Genomic DNA, 23895 nt, shown 5'->3' on the forward strand with positions numbered 1-23895 from the left:
TGTTAGACATTTAACTGTTAGATTTTATATAAAGTTAACACTTTTTTGTTGTCATATCATCTGATTTCTTTTCAGCTGATTTAATCAAAAAGACTAAGAGTAGAACCAACCTTGAACCAGAGGTGTACATTCCCCTGACTTCTGAGATTGTGGACATCCCCCCACCGCCTCCGTATAGTCAACCAGAGGTGGTCCAGCCCACTCCAGGATATGACGGCGGCTACAGTGCATATGGCCTATGTATGGGAGGAATATGGTGCTTTTGAACTCGGAGGGGTGTTGGAAATACACTTTATATTTCAGTCCTACAAGCCAGCAGAATCACAGTAAAATCCCCAAAACGTTTAATTTGGTGAAGCATAATGATATATTTAAAAAAATATATCCATTTATTCCGCACCCTCTCGGCTTGTAGGACCAACCCAATGGCATGCAAATAATTCCATTTTCATTCCACCTTTTTTTTCCAGAGCTCCCTGCTTTTTCTCCGTCTAGCTGACCAGCACCTTCCTTTTTTAACAGTTTTGGTTCAATGCTGATTCACTTTCTGCAAGATCTTTGCATAACAGAAAGTTAACAGAAAGGAGTTTGGCCAACTTCTAATGGTTATGGTTTTCCTCTAACTGATATTTCTTCCTTCTTGGTGCTTGTGCTTTCCTTACCTTAGTTCCTGATGACTTTCAAGAACATGGTGAGGCTGGGGAAAACACTGTGGATAATGGTAAACTTTCCTGTCCATATTCTGACTTTTTATTTAACAATTGGTTTCACCTTTGGTATTCTGAATCTTGTTCAAAGCTTCTGTCAACCATTTGGTACTGGTAGTTATCTGTGTGCTGTATTGGAAATATACCTACATCTAGTAAGCAGTTATAATCTATTGATACTCTACTTAAAGAGCTAAATTAAGCAACAATGTTCTATAACACATTTTGACAGTTGAAAGAACCCCAGTGCTTCTCTGTAAAGAAAAATCATATTTCTTTTTTTTTTGGTGATAATTTGTGTGTGCCTCATCCCCAGTTTGTGAGTGCCACATGAATGGCACAGCAGGCTTCACCTGTTCGGTGGAGGGTGATGGACAGTGTCCCTGTAAGTATAACTATGCTGGGCGCTACTGTGAGGGCTGTGCACTCGGCTACTACAACTTCCCCGAGTGTTTACGTAAGTATTGGCATGTTTCTTGCATGTGTCTTGTGTGCTAATGTGAAGTTTAGTTCTGTAATACATTAGCAAAGGAAATAGAATGATTCTCTATGAAGCTCTTTAAGCTACAATATTTGCCTACACAGAGTGAAATCATCATCGGAAGCCAAACTAACACCTTTCTAATAAGAAGAGGTAGTTTTTGTTGCATTTTGACAAACTGTTGAAACCTTTTTTTTAAATTTCTAGCCTGTAACTGTGACGAAGCTGGTTCTCTGTCCCACCGATGTGACATCCAGCAGGGCCAGTGTGAATGTCGCAGTGGCTTCATGGGAAGGACATGTGACCGCTGTGCCACTGGGTACTACAACTACCCAAGATGCACTTGTAAGTACACCAGCCTTATGTGTCAGCTTTTGGTCACCCAGTCACATACGTTGTGCGATCATCATGCAATCACAAAACTGAGATCTTTTCAGGCAGTTGGTTCTTTCACAGCCTGTTTGAAAATCTAAGGCATCAAAATCATATGACAAAATCGCACAATGAACGTAACCCCTGCCACAGGCAACAATGCAAAGTTGCGATGTTGCAAAGAAGATTTAAAATATTGGTATGCAATTTTCAATATTCACTGACTTTGATTGACTGCCTCACCTTTGCCATAAAACCCACCACAGAGCATTTGTGTAACAGTGTAATATTTTTCCTTCCTCCCAGCCTGTGACTGTAATGTGATGGGGTCCACCCAGGAAGTGTGTGACCGTGATACTGGGACCTGTCTATGTCAGGAACCGTTCACCGGGCAAAGGTGTGACCAGTGCAAGTCTGGGTCCTACAGTTTCCCCAACTGCATACGTAAGTGCCATAATGAATGATTACATCATAGTATCTTGGATCTTTCTCTACTCATTGATGTAATGCTTTGTGAATTTTGGATATGGATTTGAACACAGAACCTTTGTCTATGTCAACAACCTTTACCACAAAACCACTTGCTACTATTGAAACAATTTTTCTTCCTTCCCCCAGGCTGTAACTGCTATGGTGCAGGTGTGTTGGATGATGACAGTAAGGCCTGCACAGATAGTGGCCAGTGCACCTGTAAGCCGGCCTATGCTGGCCTGTCATGTGAGAAGTGTGCACCTGGCTACTATGGATACCCTGACTGCAAGTGTAAGGATCTAAATGCTATATCCTATCTACTAGAAGACTGTATGTGGCCTAGCTGTACATTGCTTCACATTACCAGAACTAAAGTCCCGCAAAGATAACTGAATTTATAGTACAATTCTTCAAGCCATGTTTTTGGAATAACATTATGGAATGTGGCCTGTTGTTGAAAGCTTTTTAGTAGGTTTAAGCGTCCAGAGTGAATGTAGGGCTCTGTAACACAGCCAACTATTCTTGTTTCCCAGCCTGTTCCTGTGAGTCTGGTGGGTCTATAGGCAGTGACTGTGACCCCAGGTCAGGGCAGTGCCGCTGTAAGGAACATGTGGAGGGGAGAAACTGTGACAAGTGTCAAGTTGGCTTCTTCAACTTCCCCAACTGCCTAGGTTGGTCTTTTGTGTTTTTAGTCCATATTGTGCCAACACAACTATGTCTAGCTACTTTAAATTTTTTGTCTAAGTGAGATAAAGTTTTGTCTAAGAGTAAGTCTGTCTAAGACATCTATATTATACTTACAGATTTATAAACTGCATTTTGACAAAATGTTCAAAAGTGTTGTTCATTAAAACTAACGTTGTGATGTTACTCTCTTTTTTTTCAGAGTGCAATTGTAACCCAGCAGGTCGAGCCCCTAATACTGAGTGTCCATCTGTTCAAACAGTAAGCATGTCTTCGTTTCTACTACTCTTTGATGTGAATAACATTCTGCTAGTTTGGTTGCTCTGACAACTCAACGTATGTTCCTACAACCCTAATCCTATGTCAGAAATTGGGGTGTTGTTACACAAGACTGTCCCCACCACAAGTTTGGTTCTCCAGCTGCATACACAAGTTCAATGGAGACATATCCACATATACAGTCAAGTCAGCGTATACAATACAACACCTGTATTTATGATGTCCTAAAAAGTCTGACCCTTTGCATGCAACATTCAGAAATCTGAGACTGTCACTTTGCGACTGTCTAACAACAGTTTGAAGTTTGTCTCAGATTCTCTTGAGCTGAGTGTGTCTTGCTCTATTCCCAGATGACGTGTGACTGTAAGAGCCTTGTGGAGGGCCCAGACTGTGACCAGTGTAAACCTCTGTACTGGAACTTGTTGAAGGACAACCCTGAGGGCTGTGAAGAGTGTGGGTGCTTCAGACCCGGGACCAGCAGTGGGCTGGGTACTTGTGATATGGTAAGTAAGGACGCGTTCACATTCATCACAGTCGTTTGATTTTGGTGTAGAATTTTCTGAACAGACTATGAAAGAAACAAATTGCTGAAGAGAATCTAAGACAGCCTTTTCCATAACAAGGCAGCTGCAACATACCGGTATGCATGACTATCCCAAGAATGCCCTTAGTTTGTGATTATACGATGGTCGATGTCATGGTGCGTCTCTTATCATATTTGTTACAAGCACAGCATACGCCGCTGGCAAAAAATGTCCTTCAGTCGATTTCAAACAGACTCTTGTCCCGAGTTCCTGATGATGTTTTTCATTTACCCAGGCCATAGGTCAGTGTGCCTGCAAAGCTAACGTCCAGGGGAGGATCTGTATGGACTGTAGGGATGGAAGCTTTGGGATGTCTGAGGTCGACAGCCTTGGATGTCAGGGTAAGTGCAGCTGGCAGCTGTCTCATTAGAGCTGTCTCATTTCAGGTTTTCAGAATAAATCCTGATCAACTTTACTGGTGTTTTTACAATAGAAGGGAGGTTGTTATTGGTGTGATACAGGTGTTCCAATTATGATAATTATCATTTCTGTAGGTTGCAGTTGTGATGTTGGTGGTGCAGTGACTGATGTGTGTGACAAGGCCACCGGACAGTGCGTGTGCAGAGAAGGGATGGAGGGACGGCAGTGTGACGTCCCCGCGCAGGGACAGTACGTCCCGGGGCTGTACCAGTACAAATACGAGGCGGAGGACGCAGACACGCCCCGCGGCATGCCTGTCAGGTTTGGGTACTCCGAGAAGGACTTCCCAGGATTCAGCTGGAGGGGATATGCCATCATGAATACTGTTCAGGTATGTAAGATCTCTTAGTTGTTGTGCATATTGTTTATTTGTTTATTGTTTATTGTCCTTTCGCACATAAAAAAAGTAATGGTATAAAAAGAAATTATGTACAATCAAATACATGCAGGAGATCCCAAGAAACCAAGAGGTTTATCTAGTGGGCTCTCCCAAATCCTGTTGATGATCTCATATTTACAACATTATTTACGTTAACAATTAACATGCATGTCTTAAGGGACAAACAAGAGAAAATTAACTCAAACAAGATAATATAAAGTTAACACGGCAAACTAAATATCTAAACAATAAAGTAAGACAATCAAAAACATATCGTATTCAACAAAAAATACATTTCCATTAGTCAAATCATAAGTTAATATGGTAAGAACAACATAAGAAACCAATATTAACGCAAGGAAAATATCGTAGCATAAGAAAACAAGGAAAACAAAAGCAAATCAGGAAGTGGTAGATGGCTTCTCTATTAGGTCAGTTTTTAAATGTCGTTTGAAAGTTGGAAGGGATTGGCAATTCTGCTGTGAATGACTTATACTGTTCCAAATTAACGGTCCTCTAAACATTATCGTAAACTGTTTCATATTTGATTTTGTTAGGATTGGCCTTAAATCATTTTGCTTTCTGGTACTGTAACTGTGGATATCTGAGTTGTATTGAAATATGTCCTTGAATTGAGCTGGTAATTGTGAACTTTTGTGTAAGACTTTGTGGACGAAAATTGCTGTTTGGAGTTTATTTATGTCGTACACTGTTAAAATTTTCAAGTTGTAAAATAGAGCGGCAGAGTTAGCAAAAAATGGGACATTAGATGCAATCCTAACGAAGCGCTTCTGCAGCTGATGCAGCGGTCGGATTGAAGTAGTGTATGTACTAGCCCAGACTATATTACAATATGTTAAGAAGGGATAAATCAAAGTATAGTACAGAGTGATAAATATTTTACGTGATAGGCAACTTGCAACTTTTCTTATTATACCAATGTTCTTATAGATTTGTTTACAGATACGGTCAATATGAAACTTCCATGTGAGTTTCTCATCAATTAGGACTCCTAGAAACCGTGTGTTACATACCTGTTTGATTGGTTTATTGTCTATGTATATATTAGCTATTTCTTTGTCGTATTTTTTACTTCTACCTGTGAAAATAATGAAGTTCGTTTTATCTATGTTAAGAGACAACTTATTTAACTTAAACCAGTCGTTTAGTTTACATAGCTCTTCATTAACGGTTGTTATTAGTGTATGAAAATTATTGTAGAAAAAACATATTACAGAAATGAGGGGAAAATTTTTTACAGATAATGAGATTAAGTTCTTGCTTAGCTTGCCTGAATATTACATTTGGGTTCCTGCATGTTATTTTGATTCAAAAGCTTTTACCTATGGACTGCAACAATCTTTAACTATTTTTCATGCCTTTTTTCTTTCCAGCCAAGGATAATTCTGTCAGTCCTGGTTGACCGCCCTGCGCTGTATCGTGTGGTCCTGTCATACGTCAACCCTGGACAGGAAACTGTCATCGGTAACATCCGAGCAAACCCGCTATCTCAGTCTGCTGATGTTGGTAAGAGAGCCAGTAAATATCTATTTTATTTTTATAATGTATTGAAGGCAATGCTTCTAGGTTGCAGGCTTTGAAAAAAACATGCTTTCAAATCTGTTTTTACTTTACATGTATCATAAATTAACTTACATTGATTTACCACTTCCCAATGACGAATATTACTTTCAGAAATGCTTTGCAGCATTTTTACTTATTTTACAGATCAGATCACTCACATACATGTGAATTTTGTTGGCAATCTTGAGTCTTATGAAGAAATAAAGTCTTCAAATATACTAATTTTTAAATATTTGCAATGCTCTTATAACTCTCCTGTCATTTTTAACTGTTATTGATTATGTCTTTTGTGCTTTCTCCTCTCCTACTCCAGTTTCCCAGCAGAGCAGTGAGATTGTGTTTAACCCCACCACGGCCCCCATGACTGTCACTGTGGTGGGGAACAGTTTCATCATGCCCTTCGTTCTCAACCCAGGACAGTGGAGCTTCACTATTGAAGTGTCAAGGGTCCTGCTGGTCAGTCATCTGCTGATATAATAATTTGTTCTGTACTTTTTAGTATTACTGGTAGTATCTAATTGTAATTGCAATCTTAGATACAATCAAAGATACATTATCTGTGGGCATCACTCCAGAACTATGACAATGACTACAAAGAAAAGTTGTCAAAAGTTGTCAAATTGAATCTATCACTTTTGTAGCACCCCACAATTTGTCCCAATGACTGAGGGTTGTTCTTCTCTGTACACAGTAGTGACATATTGTGATAACATGGACATTGTTTTTCACCCAGGACTACATGGTGCTGTTGCCTGCAGCCTACTTCGAGGCTCCCCTGCTACAGCTTAAGGTGGAGGTCCCCTGCAAGTATGAGATACCGGAGGACCCAAAAGACCAGTAAGTCTCCATCCTACCCTTAGCTTTAATTTTTAGACAGGAAAGATAATAAGAAAGATAGTCAATCAACATGCCCAAAAAATGGACAACCTTAAATTATTCCAACACCCCATTTGCTGAATCTTGCGATGTTCGTTAGTGTTAGGGTTAAGGGGTTGCAGTGTAGAGGTATAATCACCTAACAAGACCCGTTTGACACCTGTGTCCCTTCCCAGCTGCCTGATGTACACCCACCTGCCCCTGGAGGACTTCACCACAGTCCAGGCGGAGTCTGGGTTCTTCCGCCCTCAGCAGGATGATGATGACATGAACAACACCCTGTCTGTGCTCGGAGACAAGATCGCCACACAGTACATCCAGCCATCCAAGTTCTACCCACTCATGGCACTGTTGGATCACAATCAGGTCAGCATTGAATCCTTAAATCTTACCATGACCATATACCAAAGAAAGTTGCATTCCTATGGCACCTACCAGACAGCTTTCACCCTGATGTATTGCCATACTCTATCCACCTCCTTATGATATAGCATTGTAGATCAGACAAACAAACTGAAAAAAAAACCTACAAACAGTCGACTGTAACAGACACTGTCACTTTGCTGGATGTCAAGCTGCCTAGCCAGCTCTGTTCTTGAATTTCCTCTCCCAAGATGGACTTTGACATGATGTTGGTATTCCTGCTCCATACAGATGGTTCTACTTTTGGAGCTGACTCTGCCCAAGGCTGGCGAGTACGTGTTCGTGATCGAGTACGCCAACTTCGAGACACGTGCGCAGACCCTGCAGATTCGTGTGGACAAGACAGAGGGCAAAAATCAGGGCATCTTCAACATCAACACCTGCAACTTTAGGTACATGTACTGTATCATGCATCTATAACCCAACCTTCAAATAACTCGTACTATATGAGATATATGGTCAAGGTGTAAAAAAAGTCACTCAATATTCAGTCTTAAAAGTTTGTACAAGAATTATGAGGCAGTTATTGTTATGTGACTGTCACAGTAATTTTATGAGGCTTTAGAAGTAATGTCATTCTCTTCATTTGAATTTAACCATGTTTGTCTCCTATCACAGTTTCCGCTGCCGTGCAGTTGGCATTGATGACAATGGGAGAGAGGCACGCTTCAAGGTTACCTCAAGGTCAACCACCATCAGCTTGTCTGGAGACAAGCTCAGAGTCGCCATTGTGAGTTTTACAGCTTTTCTTGCATTCATCTGACAGATTTCTTGCTCTGTGCGTTGCTCTTGGCATTCTGAAGTGGTACATGTATATGTTAGCCAAGTGTTTTTTTGTTCCGTGTTTGTAGGACTCACTGACTGCCATCCCTGTGAAGTCATGGGATCCAGACTACATCATTCCCAAACCTCTCTGTGTGGCCAGCTATGGGCCATTCTCCAATCACAAGTAAGGTCCATTTGTTGCATAAACTGTACAATGTCATATACACAACTGTGTCTTTTGTTGTGTTTGCCTAAAGTATTCAGACTGTGTTATATGATGATATCTGTAAATGGAAATGGTAGATATGGGCTTTTGCTTAAACAACTCGACGGTTTTGTCGCCAATTTTTCTTGTTCATTTGTTTTGTTTGATATATTATGAATAAACTAAGTCTGATAGGTTGTGGTATAGTAATGCAACAACTAGTAGTTTACTAGTAATTCATGATTGAATTAATCTCCTACTTTTAATATCCAATATTTATGTAAGTTTAGGAAAAATTGTTACATTTGATAATGATATACATTTCCTTCTTTATGGTATCTTTTTTGTAAGGAAATGGGTATTTTTCATTGTTTGTCTTTCTCTGCCCTCCCCCTTCATCTCCCGATTCCATGCTCTGAGCAGGAAGAGGGCTGACCCCAGGTAAAACTGAATCAGTACTCCCTCTAACCTTTCACCTTTCACCTCTCACCTGGCATCTATAGCATCACTGATACTTTCTTTCACATCACCATTTTTGATACGACATTGTGTAGTTTTTGTAGCATTTACAACAATTCCTTCATGATTATAATTTGTTTTCTGTTTTTAATGTGATGCATTTTGTATCTAGAAGGAAACCAGACTTTCCAATGAGACTTTACTAAATGCAATACACCATAACACTCTCTGGCAGGTGTGTCCAGTCCATGTACACAGAACCAGTTGGAACAGTGAGGTATTTTGCCGAGTTCTGGGCAGGACTCCATGCGCCGCCAGCCTCTCCTGGTCCTGGCTAACTCCAAACTCCTCCTACTAGACAGGGAACAGGTGAGAGTTGTGTATTTGGTAGGGAAGACTTTTAATCACCTAAAGGAGCCATTTGGCTACGAATTGTATATTTTTCTCTGGGATTTGGCAGCATGGAGAAGGTTAAAGCAATTTCTAAAATTCTGTTGAAATTGGCAAATCCTGATTAAGATTGTAAACAGAAAACAGCTGGAAGATTTATTTTACCTCATAAGGTGGGATGTGTTGAACAACCTTGTCTTCCTTATCACTGATCTTTGAATGAAACCTTACTGAGTTGAGTCAACATTGCACCCCATTTCAGAACCAACTTGAGTTCAGTGGCCGTCTCCTCTCAGCTGGTAGGACAGTGTTCCTGCTGCACTATTTCCAGCCTGAGAGCACAGGCTACACTGCCCAGGTCAAGGTCACCACACCACTGAGGCAGGAAATTCAAGGTCAGTTGTTTTGTGAGTGAAGTTATTTCAGCACCGAGGACAGGGACTGTGGTTGTTGAAGCAGAGACAGTTCTGGTAGTGTAGATGCTATTCAGCATTGGGAATGGGTGTCATTGCATGTATATTCAATCTGAAAGTCATTCAGCACCAAGGACAGAGACTGTTGTAATGTGCATGTTAAAGCTGAGACAGCCTTTGCAGTGGAGATGCCATTGATCATTAGAAACATTGACATTATAAAAGCATTTTCCGTTGAAAAATCATTCAGCACTAAAGACAGGTATTATGAATGGTAGTTGAAATGTTGTTGTGAGCAGCATTCAGTGCAAACTCAACATGCAGAAAATAATTTTGTAACATAGATAGTAAATATTTGTCGGTTACGATGAACAGTATGGGACATCTTTTGTGGCAGAAAGTTGCATGCACTGTTTTGTGGCACCATCCACAGCTATTGTTAATCTTCACACCTGACTATTTTTCAGGAGTTATCCAGGTGGACTACTGTCCCCACAGTGCAGGCTGTCGGGCCACCATGCTGTTTGCAGGTCTGGGAGAGCAGGTGGACATCACCCAGCCTGACATCAGGATCATGATCACCATTCCTGCTGACAGAACTATCTGGGTGGTCAGTACTCACTTACAGTCTATACAAACCTTTTATCCGTCAAAAGGGGCCAAAAGGATAGACACGGGTAATGGTGTGAACTTGAAGATCATAGGAACCATAAAATTCATACTCCTAGGAAGCTGAAATCTTCAACTTTGTACATGTAGATGTCAATCAACCACCTCAGAATATCATCAAAAACACTAACAAAGAATTTGCATCTAATGCAAGAAGGCTGTTTTGTTTATAATTTCAATACAATTACCTTCTCTGTGCCACAGGACCATGTGGTGGCTATTCCAGAGTTCAGCTACACCCCCTCCCTCCTGATGGACAGCAGGATTGACAAGTCTGGTGATTTCATCAAGCAGTGTGGCAAGTTTGACTTCAACCTAAAGTAAGTTGCAAGAAATGGGAATTCATAATCCTAATAAATCTATCATACCTCAAAAAGTCCGTCCTATGGAATTAGGCTGACTACTGGTTTCTTCAAACCTTCCAGTGAGAGGGACCTGACTCCCTTCTGTCGGAAGTCCATCATGTCTCTGTCTGCCCACTACAACGACGGGGCAAACCCCTGCAACTGTAACCCCCAGGGCTCCTCCAGCCAGACCTGCTCCCCCCTGGGTGGACAGTGCCCCTGTAAGGACAACATCGTGGGGAGGAGCTGTGATGTCTGTGCTACTGGGTACTTTGGCTTCCCCAACTGTAGAGGTAAGTATGGAAAACTCTACTCTATGGTACTACAGTACACAGCAAGGCTGCTTGTTTTCTCTAATACCTTACAAATTGTGTTCAAAATATGATTAAGAGTTAGTTAGTCCTTTAGTCACTATTTATTACTTCCGGGTATGTATTGTTAAGTGACTGAGCTGGGAGTTTGTGTGTCTTTTTGTCTGGACATGGGTTAGTTGACAGCACTTGGGTGGGGGAAGATTGACAGGCAGAATGACAGTTCAAATGGTCAGACACAGAAAATGGGTTGAATTTGAATGGACACAAAACCCCAAAACACTTCCCCAAAGTCTGAATTCTCTGATTTTTTGTGTAATGTGATCGGTCTGTTTCAGAGTGTCCATGTGGAGAGAACCGACTGTGTGACCCAGTGACAGGAGAGTGCATCTGTCCACCACGTTCCCGCCAGCCAGAGTGTACCGTCTGTGAGGAGGGAACATACGGGTACCACCCACTTCTGGGATGTGAGGTACATGTACAGATGTGACCATATACTGGAATAATACATGAGAGTGTACTTTTAGAAAAGCAAATCATACACCTAGAATGCAGCAGGAAAGTTTTTATTTTACTTTGAGAGCTATGGCAATGATCTTGGAAGTGTGTATATTACAGGCAGCAAGTCCAGATGTTTACATCAAAATGATAAAATGCATCCTTCTGAACTGAACTGAACTGAAATGTTCTCTACCATGTAGCCATGTGACTGTGATGCCATGGGAATCCTGGACCTGAACTACCCATCATGCAATAGGAACACAGGACAGTGCAGGTCAGTTATCTGATAAAATTCAAACTGCTGAAATGCGTCAGCTTGAGAATTCCCAATCTCACTAGCACACACAATGCACATGCAAAAAAAAATTGCATACATATTGACAGACAGGTGTTCAGAGGCTGCAGCCATCTTTAGCACTCTGAAGGTGCTAATGATCCAGTTTCTATTTTAGAATCTGTATTCTTACTTGTTGACTAAAATGTGCCTGATTGATTTTCAGCTGTAAGCCAAATGTAGGGGGCCGCCGTTGTGACCGCTGCCTGCCAGGCTACTACAACTTCCCCTACTGCTCCCCCTGTAGCTGTAGTGCTGATGGGGCCACAGAGGATGTGTGTGACCAGAGGACAGGGAGGTGTCTGTGTAAGGTAGGGAGGTCTTGCTCATGTTTGCAGTTAATCTATCTGCAAGATATTCAACAAGAGGTAACCCAGTATATCAATTATGGATAGCATATATCATTTGTTGCTGCATATTGGCAACAATCCAGTAGCATAATCTGAGGTCAATCTACATTTGAATACTAGTAGATATCTATAAAATTCAGGAGCAATCTCAGCATGTATTGTCATTGTTGATTACCTAGACCAATGTGAATGGCCCGAGGTGTGACCAGTGTAAGGCCAACACCTACCACCTGTCCACCAGGAACCCTGAGGGATGTCACAGCTGCTTCTGCTTCGGTGCAACACCTTACTGTAGGAGCAGTGACCTGCACTATACAGAGGTGGGACATGACTGATATTCCTTACCTGTACTTTGTATGTACATTATACTCTGTACCTTTCCCTCTTTCAAGAAGGATGGATGCCTACTACTTGTATTAGAGCCTGCATCATTACTGCCAGGTACAGAAGTATTGTTTTGGGTGGCAAAGCTATGGGTTTGTGTGTCTTGTTTGTCTGGACAGAGTAGGTTCACAGCAGATGGATGGGAAAGATTGACAGGCAGTATGATAGAAGGTCAGGCACAGAAAATAAGAGTGAGCTTGAGAGTAGGTTGGTAGTACGTGGGTGGGGGAAGATTAACTGACAGAATGACAGGTCAAAAGGTCAAGTCACATGGAGCACTGTTGGATGATACTGTTTGAAAACTACATGATCTTAACATGTACTTACTTTTTGCAATGCCAGCTCTTGGACATGGAGGACTGGACAGTGTCCAACCAGGTTGGATCGGAAGTCATGCGGTTTAATGACAAGGTGGAGGTGAAGCTGGGAGACTTGATCCAACCAGACGAGCCGGTGTACTGGGTGGCTCCAGGCATCTACCTCGGCAACTTGGTCAGTACTATATAGAACGAAATTTGATTTGGGGGTCAGTGTGCTATTAATGCATGTGTGTATGAGCACAATGTTGAATTTTGCTGAATTATAGTCACTAGACTCACTACTGCTAGGTAATTCAACCAGGAAGGGGTGTCAAAGTTGTAGCATTTTCCTATAGGCATATTTAAATCTGGTCCAACATCCTTAATAGCTGATGTACCAAAAGCCTAGGTTTGTCCCAAGATAAGGCTTTTCCTGTTGTATTGGTCATTCCTATTTTCATTTACCAGTTTTTTTCCATTCTTGCAGGTAACATCCTATGGTGGGAGCCTGACCTACACTGTAGAGTACCAGGTGACCAAGACTGCCCTGATGGCCAGGATGCGCCCTACCAGGCTGCCTGACGTGCTTCTCTCTGTAAGTTTGTCTTCATCATTTGTATTTTCTTCCAAACCAATTCAGTCTGATCAGAGAACAATTGCAAGTCTAAACCATAAAAAAAACTAGACCAGGTATTTTAAAATTGGATCTACTTACTATATAAAAGGAACATTGAATGTGCACTGACAGTAAATGATGATCATACTTCTTAATATTATTAAGATTAAGAAGAAGAAGAATATATAGTATAATGATTTATGAGGTTTACTAGAATAACACTGTTTGTTTGCCAGGGTAACGACATGACCATCATGTACTCCCACCCTGTCATCCCTGAGCCTGATGAGCCCCTCACTGTCACTGTGGACCTTCTGGAGGTGAGACAAGATCACAATTAACCAGTTTTGCATTTACTGTGAAAAGATGTTCAATTTATCTTAGTGTGTTTTGTGGAAAATACCAAATTGAATATTATAACAGCCGCACTTTATGTCTACAAGTGATGACTATGCTGAGTGTATGTTTTGTCTCCCCTGGTCCTAGGGTAACTTTGTTCACAGTAACAGTAAGGGAGCCGTGAGTCGGGAGGACCTGCTGATGGTACTGGCTGACCTGCAGGCACTGCTCATCAGGGCCTCGTACAGGGAGAAGATCCTCAGTGCTACGTAAGTCCTGGTCCTGGAATCATATATCTAGGATTTGGTGCTTGTCCTTAGTGCTGAAATGCCATCTTAGAGTGGAAGTGTTCTTTAAAAGCAGGTATTGGTAGTAAAAATACAACTGTGAGATAAATTAGGACGTTTTGTACAACTTTGTGGTCAATGCAAGTATGTGAATGTGTTACTGTTCTATTTCACAGGAGACATTCATGTACATCTAGATATTGACGATTAAGATATTAAACAGACTAAGTGTAATCTGCACCCCTTCTGTCTTTCTTCCATCTCCATATTGCTATCACTATCTACCACTCTATTCAATCGCATTATTGGTCTTGCTCATCTCTTTTCCTGTCTCATTCTCTTCTCCTGTCTTCCTTCCATTCCACTGCCTGTGCACAAAGTACTTTCAGGTAGCAGGACCTTCACCACCTACATTGTCTTTCTTCATACCTTGTAACATTACCTCTTCAGAATCAACACCTATACAAACTTGTCTTCTGTTGTTGCATAGTGTTTTCTTACAGTTATGGGACTTCTTTAGAATATGAAATTGTGCTGGTATTGCTGACAAAACAGAAAGCACTTATGACCATTTACAATGGCATAGTTACACTCTATTTAAAAGATTAACAGTTTCCCTTGATTTCTCTCCCAGTATTGAGTCAGTCAAACTGAGCATCACAACCCAGACCTTCTCTGGAAAGCCTGCCCTTGATGTGGAGTACTGTAACTGTCCATATGGATATAAAGGGACTTCTTGTCAGGTAAGGATAGGTTTATCATTTGAATCAATTGACTTCCACTTATTCTATATCTTTTGCAATAGATATGTATGTTTCAAGTATCTCATTGACATCTCTTCACTGCAAGCAATTTACTCCATTCTTGCATCGTTGGCACCACTTGTGGCTGTTTGATTGGGCTGAAATGTTGTATTTGTACTACAGGAATGTGACGAAGGCTACTACAGGTCCAAGACTGGTCCGTACCTGGGCCAGTGTGTAAAGTGTGAGTGTTACGGGCATGCCAGCAGCTGCGACGAGAATGGAGCATGCATTGTGAGTACCTAGTTCTTGTTCAATGTGAATGTCGATCAGCACCAAGGACAGGGATAACAGTCATTTTCGATGCTATATAGCAGTATAGACAGTGAATTGGAATGTGATTCAGTACCAGGGACTGGGCCAACATTGTTATAAGAACATAGTGATCATCTTCATGATTTTACTTTTCCATTTCTATACAGGACTGTGAGCATCACACTATGGGAGACAGGTGTGACAAGTGCATGACTGGTTACTATGGAGAGCCCAGGAGGGGCACGCCCGACGACTGTCAGATCTGTGCCTGCCCCATGGCAACAGAGGACAACAAGTGAGGAACATCATTTCATCATCCAAGTCACCATTATCAGTTCTCAATATACAGTTCACTCATGACTTGTAGAATATTTTATTTTGTCAAACACAAGTGACTTAATTTTTTTACTGGCCAAAAATACCGACTTAAAATGTGTTTATTTGGTTAAAATGATTTTTCACTGACTTTGATACAGAGGGAAATATTCTGATGTTTTGTGTCTGTTTTTTTTTTACAGTTTTGCCTCGGAGTGTCAGCCACTTGCTGGTGGACAGTTCCAGTGTACCTGTCTACCAGGATACGATGGACCAAACTGTGACAGGTGGGCACTGTGGAACATGAAAAGGGTTGCAGTGACTCCATAATGTACTTATTTATCGCTGGAATCTCTTCCCCTGAGTACCCTATATACTAATACGTCATACCATTTGACACTTTCAGATGTGCTATTGGGTTCTATGGGAAGCCTAGCGAGGTGGGAGGGTTCTGTCAGCGCTGTGACTGCAGCGGGAATGTCAGGCTGACCAAGGTCGGCATGAAGAACGTGGAACAGTGTGACGCTGAGACAGGACAGTGTCTGGACTGTCTGGACAACACCGGCGGCCGCAACTGTCAGAAGTGTGCTGCTGGCTTCTATGGAGATGCCATGAAGGCCAGGAGTTGTACAAGTATGTTGTGATGTTTCAAGCCAGGTCCATGCACTCCTTTTATTTTACTAGACTTGGTTCTTTTCCTTGAAAATACCCCCAATATATTCTACATCTATAGACAGCTAAGAGCATCCGCTTTCTATAGAAAGGTATTTTTTTTAAACCCACAGCTCATCCATTCAAAACGACACTTCTGTCCCCAGAAGAAGTAATGGTACATTTCTGTTCCTTGTCCCCCAGAGTGCAGGAACTGTGATGTGTGTGGTACAGTGCCTGATGTGTGCGATGACAAGACAGGAAAGTGTCTGTGTCGGGACCATGTGGTAGGGGACAAGTGTGATCAGTGTGAGGTGAGAAGTCAGATACTTTTCTGTCATTTTGATTATACTACATCTACGACTATTACTTTGCTTAATAAAGTCTGATAAAAGTAACATGTAGTCATCTTCAGACAAATAATGAATGACCTATTAGTATAACAAAATTTATAAACTGTGGGGTATAGATATTTTGTTCACAGCACCATCCTTCAGAAAAAATATCATTTAAAAAACCTTTTCTGCTACCATTTAACATCATCAATACAAAAAGATACTAGCCTGTTTCAGTTGTTTGACTTGTTATGTACATTTTGCCTACAGGAGAACCACTATGGGTTTGACTCCTGCCAGGGCTGCCAGGCCTGTGACTGTTCAGCGGAGGGCTCTCTGGAGAAGTCCTGTCACCCTAAGACTGGTCAGTGTGCCTGTAAACCAGGTGTGACCGGGCGGCGGTGTGACCGGTGTGAACCCAAACACTCCAACTTCACCAGCAGTGGATGTAGAGGTAGGAGATGTCCAACTGTTGGTAATGTCCAGTTGTTTGTGAAATGCTGGTGGAAGATTTACATTTAGGAGCATCTTTTGCTCTATTCAAAAAACTTGACCTCTTGCATAAAAACTCTTATGTCTAACTCAGTAATCTTACCATATCTATTATGATAGATACGGATATTTTGATAGATATAGATAACTCCTCTTTCTGTTTTTAATGATTTGAAACAGTACCGCATGTTGTAGTTGGCAATTCAATCCTGACTGCTCTCATCATGTATTAAGTATTCAAAGAACAAGAATTCTCCAATTTCTTCCCAGTAGTCATTTAAAAACTCTGACCTTGACTTCCATCCTCACCAGCTTGCAACTGTCCAAAGGATGGACCGTGTGACCCTCAGACGGGGGAGTGCAGGTGTCCTGAGGGGCTGACAGGGACAGACTGTGAGAGCTGCAAAAATGAAACCCTCCTGTACACCCCCAGAGGGTGCTGGGGTGAGTTATTCCACTTCAATTTCCTGCAAAGTGCATAATTTTCCCCTTATGAACAATATCATATACACTTTGAAGCTAAAATCATCCAGAAAAAACAGTATACTTTGAAGGGCAGGGTTTGATATATGATATATGAACCGTAAAGAGCATAAAGAAAACAGCCTAGAAATGGTTCAAAGTGGTTTAACTGTCAAATTAAGAACCAGAAAGTCTATAAGAGCCACTGACAAATAATTTCTGATATGTGCTTATCTGTCCCAACAAGATGGGAACATAGGGAAGAAACACCCCCAAGGACAAAATGCTGTGCCCATTGGGGTGACCAGAAAATCTTGATTATTTGTGGTTCTCATTATAGCTAATTGGTCTGTCCCAAAGGGCTATCAGCATGACAAGTGGTGCCTCCCCTGCACACTGGGATGATAATGCCCAGAAAAAGCTTCAGCCTGTGTGTAAAGAGATCACTAATAGCATCGAATATTGCACTGCAATTTGACTGGAATCTCAGGTTTCTTGTTAGTCTTGTTAGGAACATGTTTCTCTTTGCCTGAGTATATTGGGTTGAGCTGCCAACATTCAACAGTCTAACTTCTGTTAAGTTAAAGTATCAAGGACAAGTAAATTAGCTTGAACTGGCCTTGAAGGCATGGTCCTGTCAGTGGTTGCTCATCTGTAGGTGGAGGTTATCTTAACCTGTCTTAACTTGTCTTAAGCCAGGCTTTACTTGAGTGACAGCTGACTACCTCAAGTCCTGTATTGAAAGTGTTGTACATAATGCCACTACACTACAGTCTGTGGATAACACCATACTGAGATTTGAAAATTAGGGTTTAACACCTGGTGACCACTTCTTGCAATTGTGAACTGAAAGATTGGATCCCAGTGTGTTTAATCCTGTATCTTCCTTGGTATCTTTGCCAGTACGCTTCAATCCTCTGAAAGCCAAACAAATTTTTACTTGGACTTAGTATTAGTAGGATTGTCCCTAGTGCCATTAAAGAACCTATGGTTGCAGAAATATTCATGTTCTTGTGTGGCAGTGCACTAGCAGAAATCACAAAAGCAAATATGCTGTCATGACTTGAGGCAGATTTTTTGTCAATACTGTAAGGTACAGTACTACAGAGTCTTGTTCTTCAAGCCACTTAGATTTGTATACAAACAAGTACATCACATAGTAGAGCCTAAATCTATAAATTTAAGGCAAACTAGCTGTGCAGACCTGTAATTGGGACTGACAGATGCTTAGCAGGGGCACACCATAACAACTAACCTTAAACTTTGTGTCTTCTAAAACTGGCTTTGTTCCAATAAAATCAACCTACAGCAAGCTCTGTTTATTTCATTTGTCAAAAGTGCTGATTCAGCAGTCTTGACTGATTGAAAAGTCTATTGTCACTGTTGTTTCTATGATTATGCTTTCTAATTCTCTGAAGAAAAGGCTTACAAACAAGTAAATGTGTTCGCACAATTTGCTGATAATGCTTTTTCACAGTTAAGCAGAGCTGCCCCACCCCATCTTTTATTCTGTTATGATAATTTATCTGTGGTAGACATGTCAGACAGAAGGCACAGCTCTCATGTATATGTATGGTAGAGATAGCAGAAGAAAAGCACTACTATGTCACTCCCATTCATACACACAAAAGATTCCTCAATTTGCCTTTCCACCCCTGCTGATAGGGATGTAGACTGTAAGGATGTAAACTTTTTTGAGGGGACATTTTATATTCAGTTGGTGCATAGGGGTGTTTAAATGCCTTTCCTCTCAACCTTCTTTTTACAGCCAGATAATACTGTCAATAAAATAACACAATGCAAGACTTCACTTTTCTTTCTTGTGTCAACTTAAGACAAGGAATTGTGGTGTGACATCAATCCTAATGTTGGACCCTCCCCTGTTTTAACATTGGAATGACCCAGAAAAGTAGGAAGCCCCTGTCCAAGCTAAGTAGTGCTTAGTCGGGTTTAAGCTCCACTGCAGCAGGGGACAGCAGGGGACATTTTGTTACTCAGCCAAGAACTTGTATGGTAATGGTTTCCAGCCTCCTGGAGAAAGGCACAAGATAAAGAGCAATGGCTGTCAGGATTTTCCTGTTGTTTACCTTAGTTTTTGTGACTCTGGATGGGACAAAAGTCACAGTTTCAGGTGAGTGCATAAACCATCAAGTTTTCTTAAGTAAGCTAAGGGTAAATGTTTTTTAAAAATTGGATCTGTAACATCTAGACCAACTACATCCTTTCTGTAACCATCAGGGAAAAAAGGACTAAAGTACCAAAAGTAATTTTTTGCCATTTATTTGAAACATAGTAATTTTGGTATGAAACATTACTAATACTATGTAAATTGATTTGTAAGATGTCAGCCGTCACTGTCAAACATGTAACGTTACATTTGTACTCCAATTCTTAGTGTCACTGTGGACTGCTTTAACTTCATGTCTTGCAAATAACTGTCCATTCAACCCATTTTGACTTCTGTCTGAACCCCTCATGTCTGTGTCATGCTTGATTATTGTTCAGGGCAATGGTCACCCTGATGGCAAGTAATTTGTTCCCTCAGATAACATTCCCTGAGTCACCACCTGTTAGCTGCTCTGTCCAAGTGTCAGAGTTGATCAGAAACTTCTGACTTTGAGAAAAACCGTGTTTTCACTGGGAGGTATTTCTTGTCAAGTGCAATAATTTCCCAGTGTACTAGAGTTACATTTCCAACCTTATCTGGCCTTGTTTACAGTTCTGAGAGCAGTATTTCTCCTCTTTCTTCAGTAGGGCCATTGAACCTCTTAAGAAAATAACCTTTTGTACTTCTTAGGCTATAGTGAAATGATGATGACCATATTGCTAACACTGCTCAAAGGTAACTGGTTCCCTTGCTGTACTGTGACATGCTATATTAGATGCAATGCTTTCTAAGTGCTAAAAAGTGGCTCAATTCTACTAGCAACTACAATCCAGCATGCCGTAAGTTTGGAGTACAGTATGTAAAACGTACAATAAACTTAGTCTATTTACATTTTGCAAAAAGTTCGTAATCAAGAAATTTGTATGATATAGAGATTAAGTAAAGAGGTTTTGATTTATTCCCTAAATGCCATGAATTGTTATTCATTCCTGGAAGGCACATTCAGTTCCTAGCCAAGTAGAAGAGTCATTTCCGTCAAAGGCTCAGTCCTTCTGAGCTCATTTCCTGCAGGTGTTACTGTAAGTTTGGCAATTCCTCCTAGAGATCTTATCATAGCATGTCCACCTTGATTCAAGCTTTGGGTCTCCTGACTAGGAGGCACACATTTACATGTGGCCAGACTGCATTAAGAAGGAAACACAATAATACCCAAATGCACTGACTAATCCATAAGGCTTAGGCCCACTTTAACAAAGTGTTTCACAATTTAAATAGACTGATAGAGACAGCTAGGAAGACGGACATGTTACATTTTTGGGATCTTGCAATTGCCTAACTTTGTCTTAGAACTTTTCCCATATTGAAAACTATAGGTATCTGGTGTAGTTCTTTCATGTGCATGTCAGTATTGTTTGGAAAGTGCAGAAGGAAAAGTCTGAGTTTTCAGTGACCCAAGAAAGGCCCCTAAAGGCAGAGATTCTCTCCTTTACTCTGTTTGTTATTCTTATACCCACGGAGGTTGACTCGGATGTCCAAATATTTTGGGTGTTTTAGTGACCTATCTGTTGCCTAATCTGCATATTTTTGATTTAGCTGTTTCTCTATTTTTTCTTAGTGAGGCAAATATTCAAAAGGTCACTTTCACAAGGAACTTTCACAAGTTTTCCCATTTTTTTGTCTTTATAGACAATTTCTTTTTCTCATCATCTGGAAATCTAAGATTGCTCAGAAGCACATTTGCTGTGTTTAAAGATTGTGTAGTCAAGCAGTTCAAGCATTTTGGGGAGGGAGTCATCTTTCAAATGCAGAATGTGGTGCCCTGGAATCCTATGGCCTCAGCTATGCAGAAGGTGGTTATTCTAGCTCAGCCATGCCTAGCTCAGGCTATTAAGGGACCTTCCTGTGAAATGTGTGGAATGTAGCTCACTTCTCATGGAAATGTGTCTCAATTGTTTCATTAAAGTACCGTGTTGCAGTTCCCTGCCTCACAGGACTTACCCTGGACGCCTGCCAGGGAATTTCTCTGTATGTACAGAGAAGATTACACAGGGGGTCGACAGGTCAAAGATAAGTTTACACGTTGCCATGGCAACTGACACCTGTCCCAGGGTTCAGGGGTTCTAGCACAAATATGTAGATTTGTAGGTTTGAATTCTGAGTCACTACTCTTAACAGCAGACCTTGACCTAAGACTTCAACGTCCTTAACTTTGGGAACCATGAACACATGAAAAATTAAGTATATAATATAGCAATGGGGGATGGCTTGTACATGTAATGGGTCTTTACCTTGAGACATTGTTTTAGAAGTCCTGATTTTCAACATCAAACGTTACCAATTGCTCTTTTGGACATAAACTGGAAATATTTTTGATGAGCTAAACTGGTCCATAAGTTTCTTTACTTTACGAAACGTTACAAAATTCTAATTGAGGTTTTCCTTCTTTTGTTGTAGTAGAAATGACTGGTATTTTTGCTGCAATATGCTAATTGTTGATCTCTGTTGATCTCATTTCTGTAAGATATCTATGAGAAAGCTCACATGTCTGAATGTTGTTTTCCACATTTTGATTGCACACAATTGAGATGCCTGTGTGACCCTTTTTTTTATTTATTTATTTTTTTTATTAGTAACAAAGAAGTAACATAAATTTGGGAACCATCCATCAGTACCTAATTGTCATCTCACGAAATATATAGTTGCATATAAGTAATATATAGTATAGTAATATATATAGTAAATACAGTTATATATAAAAGTTAACCACAACAGTTCTATTCACCAAGCGTGCCCCATTTTCCCAGATGTTTTTCCACTTTTCCTTTTCTTACAGCAATATAGTATTCAACTTTTCTAAAGAAATTTATATATTGAAAAAAGGATTCAAAATTTACTTTGTTGGACTTTCTATTGTTGTATATAAAGATGTGTGACCCTTTATCCCTACTAAATCTCACATAATTCCAGACTGAGGAAATGAAAGTAGTAACAAATCAGGCATGTGTGATGACTTCCTGTGGATCCATTGCCCTCTATTTAAAGTATTACCCAGTGTCATGACCCCTGTCTGACCTTTCCTTTCCAGGTGAGAGGATTTAAAAGAGTCAACTATGTGTTTGCATTTTGTAAGAAACTAAATAGAAATTGCTAATGACACCAGATGTCCATGGATTTAAACCAAAAAGTTGCTTATGACGTTATATATAGCTGTGTGGCTTAAGGTTAGTGGACATGGGATCAAGACATTACTCTTCGATTTTTGCTGTGTTTTAAGTTTGCAGCTGAGTTCTGTAGTACAGTAGTTAAAATACATTGGAGATGCCTATTTGTGATGGAGAGCTTTGAATGATCGAGTCAATTACCAAAATTCATTTCAGCAGAAGTAGCACAATGTTCTTGCAACAAAACAATGTGACCTAGTAAGTGACCCTTGAACCACCCAGTGATCTTGAAGATTTCTACAAATCCATTTAAAGGCATCTATAGAGTCTAATTTCCTTTCAACTTTCCCCAGATTGTGATACCTGTGTGCATAGCCTGATGGACTATGTGAACAACCTGGGCGAAAACACTGACCTGATGAAGATGACCATTGTGAGCCTGAGCGCAGGACAGATCGCTGGCAGCAGGGTCAACGACATCATCAAGGGGGTGGAAGAGGCAAAGGTAACAGCCAAATCATTGAAGAAAGCAAAATAGTTTGATGTAATGGAAAACTGATTGACTTACCAATTGAAAGTAAGTGCCTTGGTGCCTTGCATTCTAGATCTGGTTTATGAATAAATTGAAGGAGTTACTTTCTTTGTGGAGAGACTATCTTGCTGGAAAAGTTTGCTGTAAAAGACTCCTATAATGTGCAATTCATAGGGTTAGATGCGTGTTAAGAAGTCAAGTATGTTAGGAGCCTGGCTTTGAATGAGTGTGTTATGTAGTCTTGAACACAAGACATAAATGTCAAGCAGACTCTACATGTATGTTAACCTTTGTGTTGTTCTTCCTTCCCTTTGAAGATGAACATGGACAAGATGAAAGCCCTTGCTAAGGAAATAGATGATGTTGAAGATGATGGCTTGAGAAACGTTTCAGACAAGGTAGGACTTCAATGTTATGATTGTTGTCATGATAATACACTGTGTTCTATGGCTGCAGTACAAACTAGACATTTCTTCTTTATTAACATACCAAATGATACAGTTAATATATTAGCTAATTCATGGTTTAAACTGTGCATCTGTGAAAGTTGAAGGCCTCTAATGTCTACACTATACTTGATACATTGTACATTACCAGTATTTTACATGTATGTCTCAGTGGCCTTGAATATTGACATATTACTCACAATGCATTACGCCGCACATGTGCAGTTTAAATCATGAACCAGGTTATTAAAAAGTAAAAATGGACAAGAAAATAAATTGGATATTAAGGCACTAGTCAGATTGTTTGACTAAAAGCTATTTTGTTTCCCCTTGCTCTCTAGTATGATGCCTTTAAAGACAAGGTTGACCAGCTGAAACGTGACGGTGACCAACTGAGCAATCGGGTTGAC

The 23895-nt window shown here is 40.6% G+C and overlaps 1 protein-coding gene across 1 annotated transcript in view; it reads left to right on the plus strand.

The window, feature by feature from the left end:
- LOC109485887 (laminin subunit alpha-5-like) overlaps positions 1-23895 on the plus strand; it is a 54082-nt gene that overhangs the window by 16430 nt on the left and 13757 nt on the right. Inside the window, 42 exon segments of the mRNA XM_019789560.1 lie at positions 76-240; positions 1024-1164; positions 1396-1533; positions 1867-2004; positions 2179-2322; positions 2565-2702; positions 2918-2976; positions 3345-3497; positions 3814-3919; positions 4073-4329; positions 5772-5904; positions 6275-6417; positions 6695-6798; positions 7014-7203; positions 7492-7652; positions 7879-7990; positions 8112-8209; positions 8925-8967; positions 8969-9058; positions 9342-9474; positions 9960-10102; positions 10366-10481; positions 10587-10798; positions 11155-11288; positions 11518-11591; positions 11818-11962; positions 12181-12321; positions 12728-12877; positions 13172-13279; positions 13537-13620; positions 13787-13908; positions 14561-14669; positions 14853-14963; positions 15152-15279; positions 15503-15586; positions 15706-15932; positions 16155-16264; positions 16556-16739; positions 17090-17221; positions 22861-23012; positions 23357-23437; positions 23827-23895. The exon segment at positions 23827-23895 is cut by the window's right edge and continues 43 nt beyond it. Of these exon segments, the coding sequence (XP_019645119.1) occupies positions 76-240; positions 1024-1164; positions 1396-1533; positions 1867-2004; positions 2179-2322; positions 2565-2702; positions 2918-2976; positions 3345-3497; positions 3814-3919; positions 4073-4329; positions 5772-5904; positions 6275-6417; positions 6695-6798; positions 7014-7203; positions 7492-7652; positions 7879-7990; positions 8112-8209; positions 8925-8967; positions 8969-9058; positions 9342-9474; positions 9960-10102; positions 10366-10481; positions 10587-10798; positions 11155-11288; positions 11518-11591; positions 11818-11962; positions 12181-12321; positions 12728-12877; positions 13172-13279; positions 13537-13620; positions 13787-13908; positions 14561-14669; positions 14853-14963; positions 15152-15279; positions 15503-15586; positions 15706-15932; positions 16155-16264; positions 16556-16739; positions 17090-17221; positions 22861-23012; positions 23357-23437; positions 23827-23895 (5462 nt within the window).

Source organism: Branchiostoma belcheri, unplaced genomic scaffold (assembly GCF_001625305.1).
Source record: "Branchiostoma belcheri isolate BF01 breed outbred unplaced genomic scaffold, Haploidv18h27 scaffold79, whole genome shotgun sequence".
In the NCBI taxonomy this organism is placed as follows: domain Eukaryota; kingdom Metazoa; phylum Chordata; class Leptocardii; order Amphioxiformes; family Branchiostomatidae; genus Branchiostoma; species Branchiostoma belcheri.